This window comes from Oryzias latipes, chromosome 7, assembly GCF_002234675.1.
Source record: "Oryzias latipes chromosome 7, ASM223467v1".
Classification (NCBI taxonomy): Eukaryota; Metazoa; Chordata; class Actinopteri; order Beloniformes; family Adrianichthyidae; genus Oryzias; species Oryzias latipes.
The window spans coordinates 14,271,849-14,295,884 of record NC_019865.2 but is presented as its reverse complement, the minus strand read 5'-3'; the positions used below and the strand labels follow the sequence as shown (position 1 = coordinate 14,295,884).

At 38.6% G+C, this 24,036-nt stretch overlaps 2 protein-coding genes across 2 annotated transcripts; one reads left to right on the top strand and one right to left on the bottom strand.

Annotated features, from left to right (window-relative positions):
- Positions 1-6,064: 6,064 nt before the first annotated feature.
- Positions 6,065-19,159, top strand: LOC101161055 (CTTNBP2 N-terminal-like protein). Its single transcript, XM_004070744.4, has 5 exons — positions 6,065-6,195; positions 8,058-8,165; positions 14,675-14,926; positions 15,139-15,246; positions 16,467-19,159. The coding sequence occupies exons 1-5, from the start codon at positions 6,127-6,129 to the stop codon at positions 17,757-17,759; spliced, it is 1,830 nt and encodes a 609-aa protein (XP_004070792.1). The 5' UTR covers positions 6,065-6,126; the 3' UTR covers positions 17,760-19,159.
- LOC101159261 (F-actin-capping protein subunit alpha-1) lies at positions 19,158-24,028 on the bottom strand. The gene is made up of 10 exons (XM_004070490.4): positions 23,796-24,028; positions 22,757-22,820; positions 22,614-22,665; positions 22,353-22,416; positions 21,969-22,175; positions 21,797-21,876; positions 21,536-21,614; positions 20,817-20,888; positions 20,632-20,694; positions 19,158-20,489 (listed from the first exon to the last, which is right to left on the bottom strand). The coding sequence occupies exons 1-10, from the start codon at positions 23,832-23,834 to the stop codon at positions 20,349-20,351; spliced, it is 861 nt and encodes a 286-aa protein (XP_004070538.1). The 5' UTR covers positions 23,835-24,028; the 3' UTR covers positions 19,158-20,348.
- Between the last annotated feature and the right edge of the window lie 8 nt (positions 24,029-24,036).

Here is a 24,036-nt window from a genome sequence, read left to right as displayed (position 1 = left end):
TTTACTGTTGCACGTGCAGCCAAATCCAACTGTTGTTGTTGCTACTTATAGTGCAGGGTAGATCAGTATTCAATAAAAAGAATATAATTATGCACAGCATGGAAGATTTTAAGATGAGCAAGTCTGTTTTGAGTTCATTCAGTGGCTTCTTGGGTGGGAAAAAGCAAAAAAGTAGGTTTAAAATGATTGAAGCCATCAATATTTATATATTTAGTTTTTTTCTGAGATTTAAAGCCTTAAAGTCTCACCTAGTCAACTTTTGATATATTTTCAAAGCGTTGCCAGTGGTCTTTTCATTATGATTATGCCACATTTAGCCAAAAAAAAAAAGTTGTTTTCTAGGTCATAGTTTCTTCAGAGCGGAAGGAGTTCATCAGAAATTTGCCTCTGAGTTGTGGGCAGGATCACTGATGTGGAGTGAGCCTGCCACATTTCCCATCACCTCTTTGTTTACACTCTCTCCCTCTAGCTTACAGCCCCTCACACCCCCAATCCATCATTACAGGCACAACAAAAAAAAACACATTGAAGCTGTCCAGCTGCACAGGTTTGAGCCAGATACCAGCTCAGACAAGGAAAACAAATATACATAAATCTGTTTGTCCGCACATGGATCAGGGAGCTTGTGGCCCGTCGACTGTAGTAGCTTAATCATAATACAGGCTTTTTCCAACGCCTTTTTTTTTCATCTGCTCTTGATTTACAACAATTAAAAAAACAAAGAAATACTTAAAAATGCAGTTTTAGTATAATTGTCATGGCGCCTGTGTCAGACTCCTCCCCCTCGAGCTCTGCTCCATTCTGCTCCTGATTACCACCAGCTGCCGTCACTCTCCTCATCACCACTTCGGCTCTTAAGGAGCTTCAACGCCTCTAGCCAACGCCAGTTCGTTGCCCTTCAATGGTGACTCGCCTGGTCTCAGTTATGCTCTGTTTTGCTCTACCTTGCTCTTGATCCAGAACTAACTCTTGTTCTCATGCCTCAGGAAACCACTTCATGAGTGATGCCAGTGTGGACCCTCTGCTAACCAGCACCAGTGAGCCTGCAGCCTCTACCTCTGTCGCTAACCGCGTTAGCACCTCCAGCCACGCCACAAGCCATTCTCAAGTCCGGACCTCGTCAAAGCCAAGCCATTGTCTTCCACGGAGAAACAATAAATCTTTACTCACCTTCCACTTACCTGTCATTACTCTGGGTTTGCTCTGCCTGAATATCATGACAATTTTCTTTATGAAAAATGCCACAACAATGTTAAAAACACCCAAACTATGATTTTCATTGGAGGGGTTCTGTAGCTGTAATCTTAATCACATTTACATTCACACTGTCACAAGTTGTAAAAACTAAAATATTTCTGAACTTTTTAAATTTAAAAACCATCGTATCATTGCAGACATTTTAGATCTCTTTTCACATGATGTTGCTCTTTTTTACATGTCAACTGCTGCTGATCTAAGTCTCTAACAGTGATGAAACTAAGACAAATACAACTTTAAAGTTTGAAAGAACTATCTTTGAAGTTACTGTAAAACAAGGTTTAAGGTCTGATTAAACTGTTTTAGCCAGATCGTGTTCCAACCATCACTTTGACCTGACCAAAAAAAAACTTTTCATCAATGAATTCTGCGTCTAAGTGTTCAATGTTTAGCGTACTCATTCAATTGATTTAGCAGTTTATCCATCCCTACAAAATTCTACTCCATTATGAAACCTTGAAAGTAATCAACAGTAGTCTGGGGCATTTTGTAAAACTACTGCCTGACAGGAGTTGGATCCAGTTCCTTGTTATATTTAAGACTTACTGTGTATCACAATTTATATTATGGTTTACAATACACCTTATCCCAATTAAAGGATTTGAACGTGTTCATATTTAAGTTATTTTTGACAAAATAGGTTTGGACTTGACAAGTGTTGAACTTCATGCTTAAATTCAGACCCCTGTCGACAGGTCTGTACAAAGTTATAGTTTGACGGCTATTAACGATATGTCTGTACAAAGTTAGAGTTTGACTGTTAATAACGCCCCCTGTTCAACTCCCAGCATGACTTAGCACTTTTGAGCCCCTCTTTCTGTGAGACAATAAACAGGGTAGTCAATAGAGGAGCAGTTCAAGACAATTAATTAGTAAAATTACATCATCAGTCAGAGATGGGGCTCAAAACAAAAAGGATACTGCTTAAGCTATTTTTCTCAGAGAAAATTATATTATTTTTAGAAATTTATTTTTCTTTGCACCGATTTAAAAGCAGTTGAAAATTAAAAACGTTTCCAGCCTCCAGTTTCCCATTTCCATCATCTATTATGACCCTGCACTGCCCTCTGGTGGCGAGAATACCAAACCTTTGATTTGGTTCACACTGAACGAGCAACAAAATATTTTTTTTTTTTAGCCATTAATTTTGCACAATTCTTGAAATAGCTTTTGCTGATGGCTGTGCTTCAAAATTAGTCATCAGCCTCCTCTTCATGCTCCAGTTTAAATGTCTCTTCCTGCTGTCCGGCTGCCATGTTAATGCAATTCCAGGGTGACTCACTGAAAGGCTTCCACATTCAAGGCAGAGAGAGAATTATACACACTAACACACAATTACTGCATCAGGAAGGTGACATTCACCAGGGCTCTACTCAAATAACCACAAAACAGAGGTTTTGCAATAGCAGTTGTAACAATTCACCCTCCACTCAGCGAGGGGTATTTAAATGGATTTTAAATGCTTCTGTATCTATGAAGCAAAACTCTTCTGGGGAAGTGTGAGCTGCAGTGAGTGTGAGGTTTGTTGACCAGACACCCAGGTGTCCCCGTCAATGTCACAAGCTGCCTCTGACACAACGAGCTAACAGGAGATCAGACATAATTAGCAGGTCAATCTCTTCCTCCCAGACAACATCTGGAGGACATGCTGGTCATCCAGCTACTTTTAAACACCTCTTTTTGTCCCCTGTGCTCAGAATAGCATTAAAATGCATTTCACCTCACACTAGTTTTGTACCAGGGTGTTGAATGTTGAACTGAGCTGCTCTCCCGGCAAACTAAGACCACATCTGATGTATTAACTGAGATAAATTTGAGACGTTATGTATGATTTTCGACTTCATTTGCGGTAGTTCCATTCATTAATGTCACCATTCTTGGAAACGCATCTTTGATACAAGACCATTGCTGGTAGACTGTGAATGGACACACATTGACAGATGATGTCTTAGATTGCCCTGACAGAGCCAAAGGCAACTTTCACACTTCAAAAGAGTTGGAAGGTCCTTGCTATGTCCTCATGATGCTGAAGTTAAATAAAGGAAAAAGAAGCATAAAACATGTTAAAAATGATTATTGTTACAAGAATTTCTATATTTAGGGACAGGACATAATTTTGTCACAAAGAATAAAGACAAAAAAGGCCAGTCTAAATCACATATAAACTTCATTTGAACACAATGGTGGCAGAATCCAACTTACATGGTGTGCACAACAGATGAAAACATCAAATCAAATTAAACTTTCTTATATATCCCTCTTTTTTTAAAAAACGTAACACAAAGAGCTTCACATTAAGAAAAAACAAAATAAATCATATAAAAACAAGCATGAAAATTACAATAAACCCCCCACCCCAGACCTACACACAACCACCAGCCCTATTCCCACCTCCAACCCCCTAACTGATGGAGATAGAGAAGGGGAAAACGGCTGAGCACAAAAACAAAATGTTGGTTGTTGTAAATGCTAAAATGTGGGACTTCCCTCTCTGTTAATAGCTGCACAGCCAGCCAAATGCAGCATCGCAGGCAGGGACCAGCCTAACCACAGCTAAGTGGCGATGCAGGTCCCCGTGTAGAGCTGCAGCGGCTGAACAGCAGTTGACCCAGAGGGAGGGGGTCCAAATGAGGAAGCACCGGAAATGAAAATTGAATTAAAAAGTAAACATACTGATAGAAACAATAAACTAAAAAACATTGAAATACGGAATATTAAAATAAATGATTAATAATCTAGTGTAAATTCATAAAACAAGATAAAATTGATAAATAAATACAAAATTAAACAAATAAATAAAATAATGAAAGCCAGGTTAAAAGGTGTGCCTTGATCCTTTTCTTAAAAGCAACTATGCTCTCTGCGCCCCTCAGGTCCTTTGACCAACTGTTACAGAAACAAGGGCCGTAGTGCTGAAAAGATGCCTCTCCATAAGTTTCGGTTTTTACAGTGTGAATGGTTTAGAAGACCAGAGGATCTCAGGGTCTGCGAGCGTTCACTTTTTTTTTAAAGGAACTTCTCAGTATTTTTACTTTTTTAAACTTTAAAAAAGTTTCTTGACTTCCCCGTTAAAGCCTGGGCTTTGGTTGTCATTTCCACTACTCTGTTGTGTACAAAAGGTAAAAATTAAATTAAAATAAAAATGTGTTTGAAACCAGTAAGTCACCCAGTGAGATGAAATGTGTAGCTGACACTAATTTGGTGTCCAACTAGAACTTGACACAGTAAAGGTTAACCCCTTTCTAAATGTGGAGGCTTCTTCTTTCTAAATTTTTCTTTTTACAAAGTAAAGTTTGAATGCAATGCTAATTAATAAACAGAAATACAATGCATTGGTAAAAAAAAAAGTTTATATCTTAGTAATATAAATACTATTGGTAAATATGGGAAGGTGTGGGGATGAATTTTCTAGTCCTTTACTATGCAGTTTAGTACAAATTCTAAACACAGTAAATCAAAGTGTAACAGAAGCCCTTTACTGGCTATAACGGACAAAATAAGGTCAAAATAATCCCAGTTTAGGGGTTTTATACTGTGTTCACTAACAGCAAGCAAAGACAAACCTTATTTTTAGGTGTACATTCTGAGTTTTAAACTGATAACTAATGGGAGAACTTGAATTATAATAAAGCACCTGTGTGTATTTCTGGTTGGTAGATTATAGGGTTAAATGGACCATCACAGAAGAATAGAATTATTACCTCTCGATTTTTTTCTCCAGTGGGCGACTGACTTTATTAATTTTAAAACAAATATTCTAAATTGTGTTTTTTCACTCACTAAATCTGGTCCAGGTTCTGCACAGTATAGCATATGTAAATAACTTCAGATTAAACAAAAAGTTATTATGCTTAGTCCTTGCATTGTACCATTCTTTTGCAAGACATATAATAATATTTATAGTACACAAATTGACATAATAGTTCATAACAGCATGCATAATGTTTGCAGCTTGAAGTTAAAAAGATTAAGCAGAGCACTGAATAAGTCTTACTGAAACCCTCATAAAAACACTGCCTGTGTCTTTGATGTCAATGAATAATCCTTACCATAAAAATCTGAAAAGTGTCTTCCATTACAGCACCGCAGTGTGGATTTGTAGATTTAATAATTGTCATTTTTCGTAACAAGATATTAAAAAAAGAAATAGGGTTGAATGGTTTGAAAGGACATGATGAACAGGTAGTAAAAAGAGTTCAATAAAGGGCTTTTACTAAAAAGTGTAAAATATTTGGGCAATCATTTACGGTAATTTAAATAGCTGCTATAACCATTCAGAGACGTGACTGCAGATATTTTGTTTCCAGGCAAAGCAGGATTTTGTTGACTACTACAGTGATAGGAACCGTCACAGGAGACAATGACCAACTGGGAATCTCTTCACCCTGCGATCTGGGTGAACACAGTTGCAATGCCTACATTTGGCCAGTAGGGGGAGATAAAATATCAGAATATTAACATAGCTCTAGCTTTTTTGGCATGTAGGCTTAAATCAAGTCTTATAATGTTATTTCTACATTTTTGACAATTTAAATTAAAAAAAAAAAACGTTTCTTTCAATTTGGATACGAAACAGATTTTTTTTCATGCATGGAAGCAAGCTAACGCGCAAATTAGTGGTCAATTTTAAAGAATCGTCAAGCACTATTGCAGTGGGCAATCCTCCAGCATTGGACGTCCGAAACAAAGGGGTTTATCCGGCAGACGTGGGAACGCCTGTGTCTCCGCCCCCCGCAGAGAACTTCGTCAGTCATTGGTCAGTTAGTTGCACTCCGCCCTTTTGATTGGCTGTCTGTCTAGTCAGTGAGCGTCTGTTGTTCACGATCGCCTGAAAGCAGGAGCGCCTGTAACAGTGGACTGCTTTGATACATGCTGTTTTGGAGTCACATTTTTTGGATTTGGACAACAATTAACGACAAGAGACTGAAGTGCATGAAGGTATGTTCCCATTGTAACCTTAAACAAAGTAGTTTCAGTCTCAAACTATTCTTTTTTACATTTAGGTAGGAAAGTATAATGCTAATATAAAGGCTCCAAGCTGATATTTTTGCACAATACTTTACTGTTAATGAGTTGTTTAAATCTTAACATAAGCAGTGTTATTTGTCAAATGAGTCCCCAGTACATTCCCAAATAACTGCAGGATATGGGCAAGGAATTTAGATTTTGAGTTCACCATCAGGTTAATGGGTGTTCAGTATTGATTTTGCTATTATCAACACAGCAGAACCACACATGATCACCAATGTAGTGATTTGTGTGGCTTCAGTGACACAGGGTAATGAAAGTTTATGCTGCCAAGTTGAGAACATCCCCATGTGTCAGACAAAGGCCCAGGGTGGGTGGCAGGTGGATCCTAATGCTGTTCCTCAGCATGCACAGCTACCATTAACAGCGACTAGTGCTTTAAACAGGAGCAGGCCTTTGTTAAATACATTACTTTTTTATATATTACAGCAAGGGAAAAATAATGTTGGATAATAAAATATACCACAAAGTCCAGGATGTAACCTTTTGCACACACTTCAGGAAGGTGTAACTAATTATGGTATATAATGTCTAATTATTTTTGCTCAAATCAAGAATTTTATTGCAAGTGTATGTAGTATTAATGGCTCTGTGTTGAAGATTTCAGTGCTCATCATTATGAGCTGCTACTTTAAGGACTTTAAAGTGGGTTTTAGCAGTTAACTTCTGAGTGATGTTCTTCATGGTTTGGGTATCAGTGGAATGCGGGAATGACTTCCCATGGTAGCTGATTTATAGACCTTGATACTGGATGACAGATGGGGAGTGCAGCCAACTCCTAAAATTCTCTCTGTTGTCTGTACGTAAACATGTGTTAGGACAAAAAAAAAATGAAATCAGCTTTTATAATACGGGACAAGTAAGTAGCTTGTGATTAACTGCTGGTTCACACTCTGTCACTGCACTGTGAATGTGCGGTGAGCCACAGAATGCACCCAGGAATTCTGCAGATGGAAAATAGTCTGGGACATTTTTCTGAAAGAAAGTAAATAGTGCTTGTAGAAACTCAAGAGGAATTTTAATAGATGCAAAACTATCAAAACAAAACAAATAACAGAGAATAGAGGTGGAATGCAAAATGCAGCTTTTTATTTACAGGGTTTAACAGGTTAATGGGTGGTTTGGAATTAAATGGTTTATTAAGTTTCTTTTATTTGACTTGACTGCTCAGTCAAATCTTGCCAAACACACTTATGATAATCAGAAAATCTCCCATGTTCCAAGGAGCTGAATACAGAAAGACTTCTTGGAAGTTCTTAATAGGTAAACTTTGAGATGATTATTTTTCTCACACAGTCATGGATGATGTCAGCTTTAGAAGTGCTGTGTCTTCTCCTCAATAGTCTTGCACTCAGATGAATCACAGGATGCAGTGGATTAAGTGTGGTCTGGCTAAGAGGTTAAAAAAAGGTTTGAAGGTATACGTTTTGCCTCAGTTTTGTAGTTTAGAGCATAACATTTTTTTGGCTGTAGACATTTCAAACTAAATAAGGCAGTAAAGTTATCATCAGTTCCCAAGTAAACCTCATGTGTAGATAGCTTGTTGCTTATAAGCCTGAGCACAATTCAGCAAGGCCACATATGTGGCCCAGAGTCCAACAGCGTATAACTTCTGTACCAGACACAAAGAGAACTCACTTATGTCATGTGCTACTAATAAATCAGTTTATAACACTCAAAGTGCTTAAACTTGCTCAGTTTATAGGATAACAGTAAGATGAAGAAATAAATGCTTGTTTTATAACTTATTCCATCTGTTCTATTCACTCCAGGTGGAAAACATGAGTGTAGATGCTCTGAGCAGAGTGGAGCTGCTGACTCTCCTCAGTATCATGGAGGGTGAGCTTGAGGCTCAGGAAGCAGTCATCCACTCTCTGAGGGTGAGTTTGAAGCAACACATCAACGCACCAACGCCCTCGCCTATTCATGCCATAACACACATTTAGGGAGTATGTCTACGTTTTGTTCACAAAATACATTTTACACACTGGGAGAGGAAAAGAATCCCTTGTTCCTATGGTTTTAGGATTGCATGTATAAAACCTAGGATCAAAGAAACAACACATAAGATACTGTGGGTCATTATGATTTATTTAGAAAAGGTACTAAAAGTTGAAAGCTGGGTGTGGGAAACTAAATCCACATATTAAATATCTTGTAAAACAGTGTTCAGTAGAAGTAAATTCTGTATGACGTAATCGAACCTTTGAATGATTGAGACTTTTGTCATCTATTTTTAATGAGGTGTCTTGGAATTATTAAGATTTATGCATATTTTTATGCCTTTAATCCCTTGATTAAAGACTACTGTATATTTGAGTTAAGGGCCTACCTTCAATTACCTTATAACAATAGCATAAGTCTTTGCTTATTTATCTGATGCATTATAGAATTTGTTGTGTACTTGGGTCGTACACAAAAGCTCATAGTTAATAAAACAACCCAAGTCCTGTGGAGGAATCAAGCCTGAATCATTAACCTACAACCCCATGCTTAATAATGAACAAGATCTATGTGTAGATATATGTGCTGAGTTACGACATTACACCTTCACTTTGGTGTAATATCGTTAAAGTAAACACTTTTTACAGCTTTTAGCACTAAGATGATCTGGTTTTAGCATTACGTAACAAAAAAGAATGTGAGCTCACTGGGAGGGGATATGTAAACAGGAACCTGAGGAAACACGGCTTGAGAGGACAATGGCACAGCGGCCATTCTGCGATTAAAAGCCTTTTATTTCAACAGAGCAGCAGTGATATTGCTAGACCAGTCCACTGTGTGTGTGTGTGGGTGTGTGTGTGTGTGTGTGCTCCGAGTCCAGACTCATTGCAGTTCATAAAGGGGACATCTGAAGGAGGTCTTCTGTGACGATTTGTATCCCACCTTCATTTTATTTCATGCAATTTAAGCTAATATGAAATAACAGAAAAATGTTGCTGCAACTAAAAATTTGACTTTTTAGCCTTTCTGGATTGTTGTTCGGAAGTAAATTCTAATCCTTAAAAGTCCTTGAAATGCGGATTTATGTATAATCTAATACAAAAAGTCACCAAAATACCGCCACTTTAAACAACTTAACTCTAAAGTGCACATCGTGTAATAAACCTCAGACATTACTCAACAACAACTTCAAAGATGACTACTGTTGGAGTGCAGTTTCTCCCATGCTTGTTCCTTAAATCCCTTTTTGTCCTGTGTGACTCATTCACTCATATCCAGTGAAAGACTCAAGCAACAATGCTTTTCAGTGTGTGTGTGCTTGTCGTCCTAACAGCTCTCTCCATGCCTCTGGCTGCTTTTCCCATTCATGAGTACAACAGCTGTCCTTAGTTTGGATTAAACTTCTCAGACCCTGAAAGCTCGGCTTGCCGTCTGAAATTGGGATTTTGGCTCTGTGATGATGAGAAATACAAGTCACAATTGTTCTATTGTAAAAAAAAAAGCCTTCATTAGGTTAAAGTGTGTTTTTTTTTTTTTTTTTAAGTTGCCAAGATGTGATTACAAGGGAATTTCAAGTTCTCAGGTCTTGGAGAAGGAAAGGAACTTAACCATTTAAAATCTAAGGAATGTAATTTTGATTTAAAGTGCTCCACACACCCAAGCAGTCCCTTTGGAAAAGGTATACTTAGCTTGTTGCGTTTTTTTTGTTTTTTCTGTTTCCTAAACATAGCCACATTTTGGGGGGTCTTTCATGCTTTACTGTGACCAATGCTGCTGAACCCTCCCACCCACTAAAATGAGAAAAAAAAAACCTCCCCACACACATTTTGGTGGTCTGTGGATCAACTTAAAGACTGTAGTGTTTACTTAGGAGACGATGTTCAGTGCTGTAGGCTGAAATCACTGACTTCCCCTTTTCCCATTTAGGGTCTTTACAGCAAATTATCTCTTGGTCAATGCTGGTGCAGAATCTTTGTAGAGAGTAAGGACCTGCTAGCCAGATAATGTAACCAGTTGTGCCCCTCTCCTTCCTACAGTTTAATCAGTAACACAATTTGTCTTCAACTGGTGATGAAATGCAGTACGTGCTAGAAGTTTCCCTGCTTGTGGAGATGATTGGAAGACAAGTGAAAAAGGTTTTCAAATCCTTCCCGCTGTTTCCTGCTTTAAATTTGTTTCCTGTCACAGCAACCCCATGGATGCTTGCTGATTACTCAGGGCAACCGTGCTAAGTAACTTTAACCCATGCTTTACCCGACTTAACAACTTTTTTTAAAATCATTTTCTGCTTGTACTGCACTCCAAATAAGATGGTGTCACTTTTGGGACATGTCTCTGCAGATAACTTTATGCTGTTTCTATTTGTCGTCACTAAGAAAGCAGAACCACAGTTTAACTGGAGGGAACATTCCTGAGAACTAACAACAGACAATCCCTGCATTCCAAGAGGTGTGGCACATCTTTTGAGCTGACAACTGCTTTTATCTAAAGGGAGCTAATTCTATCACTGTTTTTGTCTGAAAACCGCGAAAATTTTCTTCAATTCAGCAAATGAATAAATCCGCAGATTAAATATTAAGTGGATTTGATCATATTTTCTCTGATTTTCTTATTGTTTTATTATCAAATAATCAAAATTGCAGTTTTATGATTAAATTTGTCCCATTTTGCATCACAGCTTTTACAGTTTAAATGCTCGGCTGATTCTCTGCGTGGAGTTTCTATGTAGTCATATCCTCTAATCCTAAAAGGCTTTGTCTGTTTTTGTTGGCTGACGCATTTTCCTGATTCTTTAAACAATAGCAACTGGCTAAGGGTGTGTTTTTCAGATAAGAGTGTGGACTGTTACGACTCAGGCCACTGCCCATATCTGACATGTTGTCAAGACTTGTGCAAATACGTTCAAATATCAAAAGGCAGCAGCAAAACGGTTGCCCTCTAAGGCAAAATATTCCAATTGAAAATCCTTTCAAGCATCAGCCCATGATATCAGTAACAAGCGGATGTTTGCTTGACTGCATCTGATGTGTTTCTCTTTGCTAATGTGAACACACAGTTCTCACCGATCGCTGGTCAACTGAAACCAAGACCTTTGATGTCTGCCTTTTTGACATTATATGACATATTTTCACCCGCACCTGGTTCTCTATATTAAACAGGAGATTGCTCTGATGCCAGGAATGAAAGCAATAAAGTTCGCCAGGCCAAACCAAGACAACAATCAGTCTGAGGTCATAAAAACTACAAACCGTCGCCCTTGCCCCATAACCGCTAAATTCCCTTTCCAGTTAAATTGTTGGCCCATTTTTACACTAAAGCACTTCCTTGTTAAAATGAGTCTCCCTGTTTGCCATGTCTGAACACAGACGGAGGACATGTTTCATCACTAACCACTCGTGTTTGCATTTGTAAGGTTGTAAAAGATTACAATGCGGTGTTTGCTTGGTGTTCTTACAGTTAACTCACTCCTGTATATTCCTAATGTGTAGGTAAAAAGACAAGTCCTAAAACCCACCTTATTGCATGTTTTAAAGCAAAGCTAATCTTGCTCTTATTCCCTTGTCGTTTATTTCATCTGGATGTTAAGAATCTGATTTCAGAGCACTGTTCAAGCAAGGGGCACACCCAATTTTCCTACACACCTTAAAAGGATCTGTGGATCCACACAGTTGAAATTGTAAATAACAGGAGGAAACAACATCACTTTATTCATGTAAAGTTAGACTTTACACATTGGTGACCTTTTTTTTAGCAGCACTTGAAGGAACATAGCAAGAAAGTTATAATTTGTTTTAAATGTACAGGTACTGGGATTCCCCTTTATTTTCTACAGTATAAGAATAATTACATAAAATGTTAATGTGAACCTAAGCAAATCTATGATGTGTGAAGAAGAAACAACAGTAGCACTTCACCAAACATTTCCACTATCAGCTCTCTTTAGAGGAATGTGTGCTGAGTGATTAGAAAGTTGCACAACCAAACACACCTGTGCTTTAGAGATTAAATCAAGAACTGCCTTTCTGCTAACTTTATGCTGGGTGCATTAACCAGCGCTCCAAAGTGTCAAAATGGGAAACGATAAATATGAATATGTTTTATTCCCAACACACTGGTGCAAATGATCATTTAGCACATTTATTCTGGAGATATTAAGCAAAGTTACTGAGAAGTTTCAATATGATTTGCATTTGGTCCTATTTAAAAGGCAAGTTCAATAATATGAATTTCTCACAATGTCTCAGTTTCATTTTCTTTAGAAAACGATTGTCTTTGACAGATAAACTGGTGCAACAAAAATGACACGAGGTCAGAAAGAATAAATAATGCACAGTAATTCATTTATATGATGTGTCAACATGATTTACAACCATAACTTTATGCGTTTTATTACCAACAAGTATAATTTGCACAAAGTGAGTGTCAGTGGTAGTTTACCTAAAGCTGCAAATTGAGCTCTCCGAGATGATATTTTAAGCTGTTCTTTGTAGGGCAGTGGATGTAACAAGTGGTTATTCTGTTGCAGTGTGATGAAACATAATTTACCAGTTCTGTGTTCATAACAGACCTTGCTTTTACTGCTAAACTACACAAACTCTGAGTTATATATATAGAATGGCTGACTTCAGTTGACGGTTTAAAACAATTGTTTGTTTATTAAAATAACAAATAAAATCCTCTGATGCTAAATATGACAATAAATGAATGTTTCAGTCACAGATAAACACTCAGCACCCCTCAAAACTGTAACATAGTGACTGCTGGAGTTCATTGTGTGACAGCCATTCCTTAGGAATGGCTTTGCGGCTCATTTCAGCTCCCAGAGGTCATGTATATACCCTCAGGTTGCATGCAACTGACTGACAATGAGGTTTTTCAGGTGAAAGGCATCAGGTTGTCCCTCACACCTAGTCGCAGCAGCTGGAATGCATTGAAGAACAACAAGCTTCAGCATATCCATTTCAGTGGCAACTGCATTCAAAATTAAACCGTGTGCATTTGTTCCCACGGCTTTCTATAAAAGGTATTTGTCATAAGTAGTTTGGCAGGAACGAGGACTTTGGAGCCAATGGGATTTTGCCTCTTGTGCCCTTTCATGAAGGGAAGCACACTCTGTCATTATGATCAGAACTGTCCAGACAAAAACCAAGAGAGACCAAATCCACTGATTGGGCCACCACACACACACACACACACACACACACACACACCCACACACACACACACATACACGCGCAAACATGCACAGCACCCAGCCCTTAATAGCCAGCTTAAAGGGCTGTTTCATTGAGGGGAAAAGGGAGTTTTGTCTAGAGCTAAATGAAGAAGCATTTGCTTTCCTCTGAAAGCCAACACAGAATCACAACATACATATACTTCCATGCTTTGAATGCTAATTCAAAGCGCCTGGACATGAACATTAACCCCTTTCTTGTGCATTAAGGCTTGCTTAGACTCAAACATTGCATGAGTCTGACAGCACTGAGACACTGCACAGGTTGTGTTATCCGTTCACAACCTTTGATCAGTCTGAAAGAGCCCCAAATGCAGCATCCCTGCTGAAACCCTCTGGGTGTGTTTCAGTGCCACAGTAAGAAAACATTAAAGAAAAGGGATGATGACCATCCAGCAGAAGAACACAGTGCTGTGACAGTTTGTCAGTGACTAGTGAGGACCCCATGAAGTGACAAAGACAGACACCCGAAAGGGAAACCTAAGTGAACCATGTTGCAGATGCTTATACTCACAGGGACTCAAGCTGGCCCTAAATGTCTCCAAATTTAAAATCTACTGTTTTGTTGCTAATGAGACCCCCTATGGCACTGTGACACAGAGTGAGGTCAGCAAGGTCGCATTCTATTTCATTCAAAGAATCCTAAGCAATATAGAATAAAGTCACCTTTACTATAACTTTTTTTCTACTGATCCAGCTTCTTCTTTTAAACAAATAGTACTTTGGGATTAGTTGAATGTGTTTCCTTTAAAAACATGTCATGTTTCCGTCTAAAAGAGAAGTTAAATGACAGTCCTTCACCCCAGCATCCCCGGGGAGGAGTTAACATCTGCCCCTTGTGGGGGTTGGACAGCAGTGCTTCACCTCTTTGTGTTTGGGTTGACAGGGACGACCATCTGCTTGCACTCATGCTGACAATAAAAACAGCACAGATTTCCTGCACACTCACAGAAGCACACCCATTTGATGTGTATGTTCAGTATTATTTACAGGTTCATAATTGGTTTTTGTTTTACAGTAAGAATCTCACACAGAATTGCTTCATGTACTGGTCTGTGGAGCCGTAAAGGAGGCTCCATCCACTCAAACAGACACTACCCAATAAACACACTGCTCTCTATTCAGTTAGGATTTACTATACACACAAATGGTTTGAGCACAAGCTTCACCAAACAGCCTAAACTAAATGCATGTGTTGTGTGTTCTTGTTAGGCCCGGCAAAGAGATGCTTTTGTCCAGGAGCGCTACGGACAGTATGATCTAAGCGATCCTTTCCTGGCCCTGCAGCGGGACAACAAAGCTGCAGAGCACCAGCAGACACTCACCCAACCTCACGCACATCTGCAGGGCCGGGCAGTGGGTCCAAACCCTCTGGCTGTGCTGAAACTGGTAATGACCCACTGCAGGAGGATGCAGGAGAGGATGATGGGACAACTGGCTGCTGCTGAGAGCAGACACAGGAGGGTAAATGGCAAATCACACCCATATGTACCCACAGAAATTCATGTTAGGTTAAATATTTAGTAGAATATCTTCTAACATAAATATAATAACATGAAATCCAGTTTGCCTAGTTTCCCCACATTTAAAGTAAATTTATTTCCCAGGGTGATAGGCTTGAATATTTTAAGTTACAGAGTTCTAAGTCTATGTTTCATTATTTTTTCCATTTACAGGTGATAGCTGATCTTGAGGAGGAGAGGAAATGCTACGCCCAAGAATCTGCGCGGAGTGCTGACTTTGCTTTCATGCTGCAGACAGAGCGAGATAAACTCCTGCAGCAGGTGTGCCTTGAATTGCCTTGAACATAGAATGCACATAAATTTTGCTTTTTTTTAACAAAGGTAAAATAAACGTAAAAGAAGAGCAGCCATAATTATAGTCTGCTGAGGTGGTTTGGACATCTGGCTGGAATATCACCAAATGCTCTTCTAGTGAAATGATACAGGCTCAGTCAGGATGAGACCCCAAAGCAGACCCTGGACATGCTGGAGAGATGATATCTCCTAGACTGGCTTGGGAACACCTTAGTATCTTTTCAAAATAGCTGGAAGAGGTAGACAGGGGCAGGAAGTATGTGGCTGCCTATGAAAACTGCAAGAGGGACCCTGGACTTAAGTAAATGTGTAGGTGGCAGATGAGCATTTTTGGTGAATCTTTGTTTTTTTTAAAGGCACAGAGGCTCAGTTCCATCTCAGCCGGGTGGAGAGGGATGGATTTTTGTAAAGAACTGACATTGACACCAAGGCACTTTTCCCAAATGTACAAGCAGAAAATTTTTCCATGGGAAACAGATGACGAAGAGGCCATTGTTTTGCTGTCCAGCAGCCAAGGGACTTTATGCTTTCAGGAAACAAGAGATAATAGATGTTCTATTCTAATGTGAGATCAGCCGTGAGCACAGCATATGCACAGAATGCAGACTCAACACAGAGGACTTATGCAAAAAAGATTTCCTGAGTGTCTTCCTCAGGCTTTCCTGCCTTTGGTGTTTTGTTCCATACAAACCAGAGAGGGCACACGATTTAGTTTTATTGTCCCTCATTTCCTGTTTCAGACTCATCAAAGTTTTCAGGAAGTAACCGTCAAACAACCCTGCTGTGAAATAACTTTTCCATAAACATGCCAGGCAATCATTAACGTGTTGAAATAAGAACTGCCACTTGTTTGTGTATCTCTGATGTGACACATCCTCCTTATGGATTCTCTTTGGGATTGAGATCTATTAGATTGAACCAACTTTAGAAAAATATCAGAAAAAAAAAAATCAAGAGTTGACTGACTGCAAAGGGGATAAGCCAATCTAAGCCATGTCTCAGCAAATTTAGAATTTATATCCCAGGCAGTATTCTCTGACAAGGCAGCAAAACAGCACAACTAAAATTACTTTATTGTTAACAAAAGAAAAAAAAGCTCTATGGACATAACAATGGTGTTTTGCCTCCTTGTGGCCAAATGCGGAACAACCTATTTGACACAATGCATTTCTGTTTCCTCCTTGTAGTTGGAGGTGGAGTGTTCAACAGTGCAAAGGTTAGAAAAGGAGAGAGCACAAGTGGTAAGCAAAGTGGAGGAGTCACTGTCCCAGCAGCAGCAGCATTCCTCGAACCTAACACTGGAGCTGCAGAAAGCAAGTAAGCAAGCTCAGGAGGAGGCTCAGAAGGTGTCCCAACTTCAGAAGCTGCTACAAGTAGAGACAAGCGCGTCAGAGGAGCTTCGAGCTATTCTCGAGGAGGAGAAAAGCAGGTCAGCCCAGGTGGAGGCCAAATTAGAGAGGCAGCAGGCTGAGTTTCATGCAGAACGAGGCCAGCTAAAAGCCAGGCTTAAAGCAGAAGAGGAAAGAAGCAGGGAGCTTGAGAAGCAAGTGCAAGAACTCAATCAGAGGTTGGCTGAACCTCAGAATTGTATAGGAGTAAAGGAGGCCATAAAAGAAGTAAAGGAGTCCAAGTTGACAATGGTGTCGACCCATGTTCAGACAGACCACAGTGGAAAGATAAATGTCGCTCCTAAATCCTCCCCACTGCCAAAGACCAACGGCCTTCATCCTCTAAAAGATATAGACGTGTCACAGGAGGAAAAGGGAGCAGAAAATGGAGTGGAGAATGGAGGTGGAACATCTTTGCATTTCCCTCTTCACCCTGTGTCCCACCCTCATCCTCATTCTCCATCCAGCACCGCCTCCTCTTCCCTCTCCTCTTCCCCCATCTCTTCTCCAGTTCTTGCTAAGCGACTGGGCAGTCCAGGCTTCCATCAGTCCTTCTTCCATGCTGGAGTAAACCAGCGATTCCAGGCTGCCAGGAACAAGTTTCAGAGCCAGGCTGAGCTGGAACAGCAGCAGCATGGTGGTCCCCTTTCCCCCAGAGACCTCTCTCCCACCTCAGCCTGCACTTCTCCTCCACCAGAGCACAGTCCAGCTAAGCAGCTAGCTCGCAACACAGTCACTCAGGTTCTGTCTCGGTTTACCAGCCAGCAGGCTGGAGTCAAGCTGGCACCAATCAGTAGTTCTCCATTTGGGACAGACTACCGCAATCTAGCCGCCTCTCCTACAGGGGGGAGATCACCCTCTTCAGGGCCACTGTCTCCTGGTATCCGCTCCCCCCTCACTCCTCGCTCAGAGAAGATCCACGCTTCTCCAATACCACTTAAAAAACCAGGTATCAGTCCAATGCCAGGCTCACCGAGCCACTCATTGAGAACAACCCTTTTTCCAGAGCTGACTGGGAACTGTGGACACAGCAACAGTGAGCAGGATGGAGGGAAGGGATCAGACCTGGTCTTAACATCTACAGGTTCCTGACAGCATCATACAAACACTACTTCCAAAACAAGTCAGGAATAAAAACATCTTTTTTTTTATAATATCCCTGTCTCCTGTTCCTTGTAAAATGTCTCAGTTGCACTAAAACTCCATAAGTGTGGTTTTCTATCAAGTCAGAAAGCGGCTTACATTCAAGCTGATGATGTGACAGGTTTAGAGCCAAAGGGTGGCACAAATATTGAATGGAAAGTCTGCATGAAGGGCAAAAATGTTTAAACAAAATATTTTCTAAATACACAGAAAATGAAAGAAGAGGAAAATTGAATAAACGTTTAAAGGCACTAATTAGAAATAATTTTATCTCTTATTCAATTAGAAAAAGGTTATGAAGAAACAATATTTTCATTTTTTTAATAATTAAAAAGAAACCAAATTAGAAAAGAATTTGCAACTGAACACATTGAGCTTCATGCTGAACATTTTATTTGCAATCAAGCATAATAAAATACTGGTTTTAGAAATAAAATGCTGTTTAGCCATGTAACCCTTGTGCTATCCTAGGCACTTTGACATTGGGAGTTGAGTCATCTAGACCCACTAGACAGTGCTCTGAACCATTTTTCTTCAATGATTTGTGATCTTCACTGGTTTCCATGGATTACATGAAATCTTTCCACCTTTATCCACCTTTGTCATGGTAGGGAGGACACGTCAATGTAAGGGTGAGGTCATCTAAGATAGCACAAGGGTTAAAAAGAACATCTGCTCTTCCATTAACTGACAGACAACTGGAAAACAAGTCTTTAGAACTAGGAATAAACATATGGATGCCCTTTCAATTTGTTGTTTTTATAAACTGTAAAACAAATTCTATAGTCTATACTTCATACAACTTTAATAGATAACGTTCAACTGACTGTTCCTCTCCAATTAACAATTACTTTAAGTTTTGTTTTATTTAAAACACTAACTACTAGCAAAACTGCTAAAAAAGTACTGGGAGTTTAAAAGTAGTAGTAGTTTTAACCTTTTTCCAGATGTTGTAAACTATACTGTAAATATCTTTGAAAAAAATGCAGCTGCTGTAAACAAAATTCACATGCATGTGTTCTATTCTATTTTCCTCTTTATTAAAAACACTGAGCTTCGTATTCGAAAGAAAGCACACTTTGCACTGCTTTGCTGTGACAGGTTTTAGATCAAATCCAATTCTTTTCAGGGATGACAGTTCAACAAGTTTTATTGTAAACTTATGCTATCAGCTTTGTATTGGAAGCTAATGTTTCCTTTCTCCTCTAGTTATTACTAGTCAAACGGATTGCAAACTGTTAAGTCTTGTAATTTTTTTTCTGATCTAATTAAATGTTCAGCAGTGAATATATCTTAAACATTGCTTTGAACCAACTTTATTTTCAATAAATGGTTCCTCTTTGAAAGTTTCCATTTGTCAGTTTTTAATCAACTTTGAATTCCAAGTACACAGTCATCAGCAAATAAATGACAGAAAGTCAACATGTTTATTCCATTTGTTTCAACAAAATAGGGCAGTACAGTCTTGTGGTGTAAAGTAGAAGTATAATCTGTGGGTTGTACACAACACATAATTCAGTTGGCAAGTTAAGTGATGAGAGGTGGCCGACTCTGAGGTCATGTAATGCAGAAATCCTATTACAGTACATCATTTTGCCACACGGTTATTACTGTTTTGCATTCATCTGGAATTGGTAACTACAGTTTGTTACAGTTACAGGTGTGATACTTTAAGACTTTCAACAAAATCCTGCATATTAAAATAGAAATATGCATACAAGAAGGAGGAATTCTTTACCATAGGAAAGAGAATTAGTCAAAACAGAAAATCTTGTTTATATGAGCATGTTTCCCTTTTACAAAGGAATGCTGCACAGCAATATAGAGGTTTTCCCAAAGAAAGAACAAAGAATGCATGATGGATTCAGCAGTAGAGACAGCTATGTGCTATTCCTTCATTACAGCTTCCATGGGTGGAGAATCCATACGTCAGTGGACCATAACAGACAAAATGTAAACATTCTATTTGATTTGGAAAAGCACAGAAAAAACTTAGAAGCAGAGCTATGTCAAGAATTGTGCTAACTTTGAATTTCTTTATTTAATTTGCATGGGATTATACAAATTGTTGGTTAATTAAGGTAAGCTTATTTTGGGTAATATGTCAAATTACTGCAATTATGTGTCAAAATCCTTTCAAATTGCAGCCGTACTCCCGTTTCAGGACACATTAAGACAAAAGAAACCTTATTCTGAACTGATATTACACCACACTGCAACCCTGTTCTGATGCTTCATTCTTCCCTTTAGTGTTGGAAATTGTAACATGTTCATAGCTGTGAGTCACGCCTAAATGTCTTTTCTCTAAACATTCCTGAGCACAGCTCTGCACACTGTCCCCAACAGTTTACACCCCAAAGCAAACAATGAGTTCTGAACTTCTACCTGCACCCTCGTCACCCCAATGTGAAAATCTTTACTTTGAGAATCCCCTGCCCCACATTGATACACTTATGCTTTGGTTAGTCCTTGAGCATACATAAATGGTCTGTTGGCCCAAAGAGGCGTGCAGCATCCAGGTCAGTGCACGATCCTACTCTAGGCGTTGTGCATCTCTTTGCCAATTTTGTAACTCAGGATTTTATTCCAGTCGATCTTGGTGCGTGTAACAGGCAGCTGGCGACGCAGGGCCTTAAAGGTCGTGTCAGACATTGTTTGGTAGTTCTCATTGATTGCAGTCTAGGGGCAAAAAAAAGAAAAAGAAAAAAGGAAAATCCAAATTTTACACATGCATGCAGCCCCTTTAAAGTACATAGTGTACACTATTCTTTAATATAGTTCAAATACTGATTATAAATGTAAATAACATTCTCTTACTAACCTGGTAGTCATTTTCAGCATTCTCAATAATGTCAACAAATTCCTTTGCAGTCTGGCTTTCGCTCTGAAAATAAATAAATACATTTCCACACCGGGTGACAGTCCTATCAATCAATACCTGTGGCTTCCTCGATAGCATTTTATTTCATTTCTATTCAAATGATCATGCTACATATTTGTACTCACGCTCACAGGTATTGACTCTTCTATCTCCTTATGACTGACCAGCTGCACATTCCCATCCTCATAATAGTGCACCTACAGGCAGTCAAAAACACGATTGAGTGAAGGAAGGTTTGAAAAAGAATCTTTTTATATTCCACTTATAACGTACAGTAAAGCACCATCATTCATTTTGTTGCCAAAAGTAGATCTATGCTTCCAAAAAACAAAGATAAGACTGGTGTTTACAGTCTCAATTGTCAACCAATGACTATAAAGCTAGCCATAGTTTAAATTTGTATAAGCTTTAAGGTAAAGGTTAGATTTGTTTCAAACAGAAAAAGCATCCTTGTATGCGTTTTATAATGGATTGAAAGCCACAGTCAACTTCTTCACATAACAATCAAGAGTTTATTTTTTATCATGACATTAAAGGTTACAAGGAATGTGTGATAAAAGAACCTTCAATGTTACCTGATAGGGTTTTATTCAAGTTAAAATCAACATTTTTAGTAGAACTTGTTTAGTTCAATTATATATTTCCCCTTTACTCAATTTGCAACAAACCATTTAATCCAGGACTCCACTTAGTTTAGCATCGCATTGAATGGAAAAAATACTGAAGAAAAGTTTATTTTATTTAACTGGAAATAAATTCAGGGATGAAGGGGTTAACTATACTAACACTGAATTATTATTTCCTTGAAAAGGTTTAGCCTCTTGTCATTAAAAAGCAGACTGACCTGAATTTTCAATACTCCAACAACATGAGCAGTAGACTGACCAATAGTCAGCTTCCACTCTGACCTACACCGACCATTCCTTTGTTGGAAAAAGAAATGTTTGAGATTACAATGGGAAAGCAACATGAACCACACAAAAGGCCAAAAGGTTCAATTCTGAAGTATTTAAACACATTACTGCAGTGCAACTCACACACACAAAACATTCAATCAAACACAGAAACAAAAAATGCTTTAAACTGTTCAGGAAAAATTGCCTACCAGAAGTTCTTTGGCTGAAATTGATGGCCCTCGATGCAGGCTATGACTGTTTGCTGACCATCAACCGTTTTTCCATATACCTGCAACACACCGATATTTTGGATACGGTTATTAAGAAACCAATAATGCCGATCATTCTAAATGTAGAGTCTTTTGTGTTTTGATAGCTCACCGTACAGACTCCAGTGGAATAGTGCTCTTTGACATAGGCACTAAGGGCAGTATCACATGCATCTCTCCAACTTCTTAGAGCTGTTTCCCCTTCATAAGGCTCCACATCACTAACCTCTTTTCTTAAGTGGTCAAAGTGAAATGATAAATGGTTTCGAGGGTCCAGGAAACGTCCCTGACCCAAGTCACCGTGTTCTGTGATCAGGACCTAAATAGAAATGACATTTCAGTCTGAAGAATCTTGCCTTGGGAGCCTAACACACTCATTTTTCATAGGTGAGGTTTTAGCAAATAAAGTTTCCATTAAATAAATTACCAAGTGTGTTACAGTGGCATAGCATATTAGGCAGAAGGCAAACGTTTGTTTTAAAAGAAGGATACATACCGGTTCTTCATATCCTTCTAACTTGGCAGGAGTGAACTGGTCCATGTTGTACTGAGCAAAGGAGCTGTGCAGAGAAAAAATATATATACAGTCAAGATAACTGCTAACATTTAAAAAAAAAATGGTTTTGCTATTACAGTTTGTATTGAGGTGTTTGCATAAATGAATGTCAGCAAGCTGAAACAATGAACGAGACTCTGGTGTGCAACACTATAAATTATTTATGCAATGAATTCTTTGGGAAGGCTAAATATGACTCACTGTGAGGCCCCCTCTCTAAGAAGGTTGTCATTGTTAAGAAGAAGCCGCACATCTAGAAAGACAGAACATTTTCAAATGAATACAATTAGTATCTTTACTAATCGAACATATCCAATAATATTGGTCATATATATTTATCTCACCGTTGAAAACCTCGTTGAACTCTCCAGGAGGGGCGTGAGTCACAAAGTTGGCAGCAATGCGGACCTATAAAAATGAGAATAAAATAAAAAGGGGTAAATTCACTTTTTGGTATTTGTTTCCTGGTTATTATCAGCATATTTTTGGAAACATGGCTACAATTGGAATGAAATTAATCCAGAGTTCCTATTTTGCAGAGTTATTGTGTTCTAATTCAAAAGATTTTTCATCTTTATTTAAGACTCTCGATTACTGAGAAAACTAGCTAAATACAAAAGCAGCAGTGGTTTGTAATTCAAACTAATAATTGAGGAAATAACAGAGTAACTAACACGATTGTAAAAAAATAATACAAAAACAGTGTCAAAATTATTTTAATAATGAGTAAATTGTGTTATTCTACTTTGTGGAATGAACTATACCCTATAGTGGTTATATCTTTAGATATATCTTTACAAGAAAAGAAAAAAAAACATGTCAATCCTCTTTAAAAATGTTTTAAGGTAAAGAAAGGGGAAAGAAATCATAATTTAAAGAAATGTGGAAGAACAAGGTTAAGTAATTTAACCTTGTAATAAACTTTGCCTTTAGAGGCACTGGCTTTTCACAGGGGCTTCATCAAGACTTTTCTCAAATCAAGATAAATGTCTGAGCAAATTATGATCTGTTACTTCAAACCAGAAATATTGTTAGCTGCAAATGTTAGCTAGAAATGTAAACGTCGTACCCTCTTTAATGTTGTATCATATCCATGCCCTTAAGTTATTTTCGACGTGCGGGTAAAAGCTTTTACCAAAACCTCGAAGTTCCAAATTATTAAATTGCTAAAATCCAATTAATTTCATATGTGAAAATTCAGTTTTACTAAGGTAAGCTTAGTTTAGCACGGTCTGGTAAGCAAAAGATAGCTTTAAAAAAACCTAATTGACCTATTTCAAAGGGAGAAACAAAAATGATCATTATACCAATTACACAATAACGTATTATGGGCACAAATATTATGAGGGGGGGAAAAAGAGAGCAAATATGAGATCATCAAACCTTCTCTTCATCTGACAGCGGCTCCTCAAAGTCAGCCATCTTGGCTTTGTGACTCCACCCACCCTCAGTTTTGAGTCTATGCCAGATACTGGTCTTCACCTTCTTTCTCTCGAGCTCAACCGAGGTGTATATTCTACTCAAATAAAAATAAAAATCTATCAGACAGAATGTCCATAAATTCGCCTCCAAACTGGATGAGTTACTTTAAAAATCTACATTCAAAGTGGTGGAAACTCAAGAG

What these genes read in the sequence shown, in the direction of transcription:
- LOC101161055 (XM_004070744.4), top strand. Translation starts at nt 6,127, where the DNA reads ATGCTGTTTTGGAGTCACATTTTTTGGATTTGGACAACAATTAACGAC. An exon ending in CAGTCATCCACTCTCTGAGG is followed by an intron (nt 8,166 to 14,674) that starts GTGAGTTTGAAG and finishes TGTTCTTGTTAG; the next exon opens with GCCCGGCAAAGAGATGCTTT. An exon ending in GAGATAAACTCCTGCAGCAG is followed by an intron (nt 15,247 to 16,466) that starts GTGTGCCTTGAA and finishes TCCTCCTTGTAG; the next exon opens with TTGGAGGTGGAGTGTTCAAC.
- LOC101159261 (XM_004070490.4), bottom strand. Translation starts at nt 23,834, where the DNA reads ATGGCTGACTTTGAGGAGCCGCTGTCAGATGAAGAGAAG. An exon ending in TTGGAGTATTGAAAATTCAG is followed by an intron (nt 20,889 to 21,535) that starts GTCAGTCTGCTT and finishes GACTGCCTGTAG; the next exon opens with GTGCACTATTATGAGGATGG. An exon ending in AAGAGTCAATACCTGTGAGC is followed by an intron (nt 20,695 to 20,816) that starts GTGAGTACAAAT and finishes ATTTATTTTCAG; the next exon opens with AGCGAAAGCCAGACTGCAAA.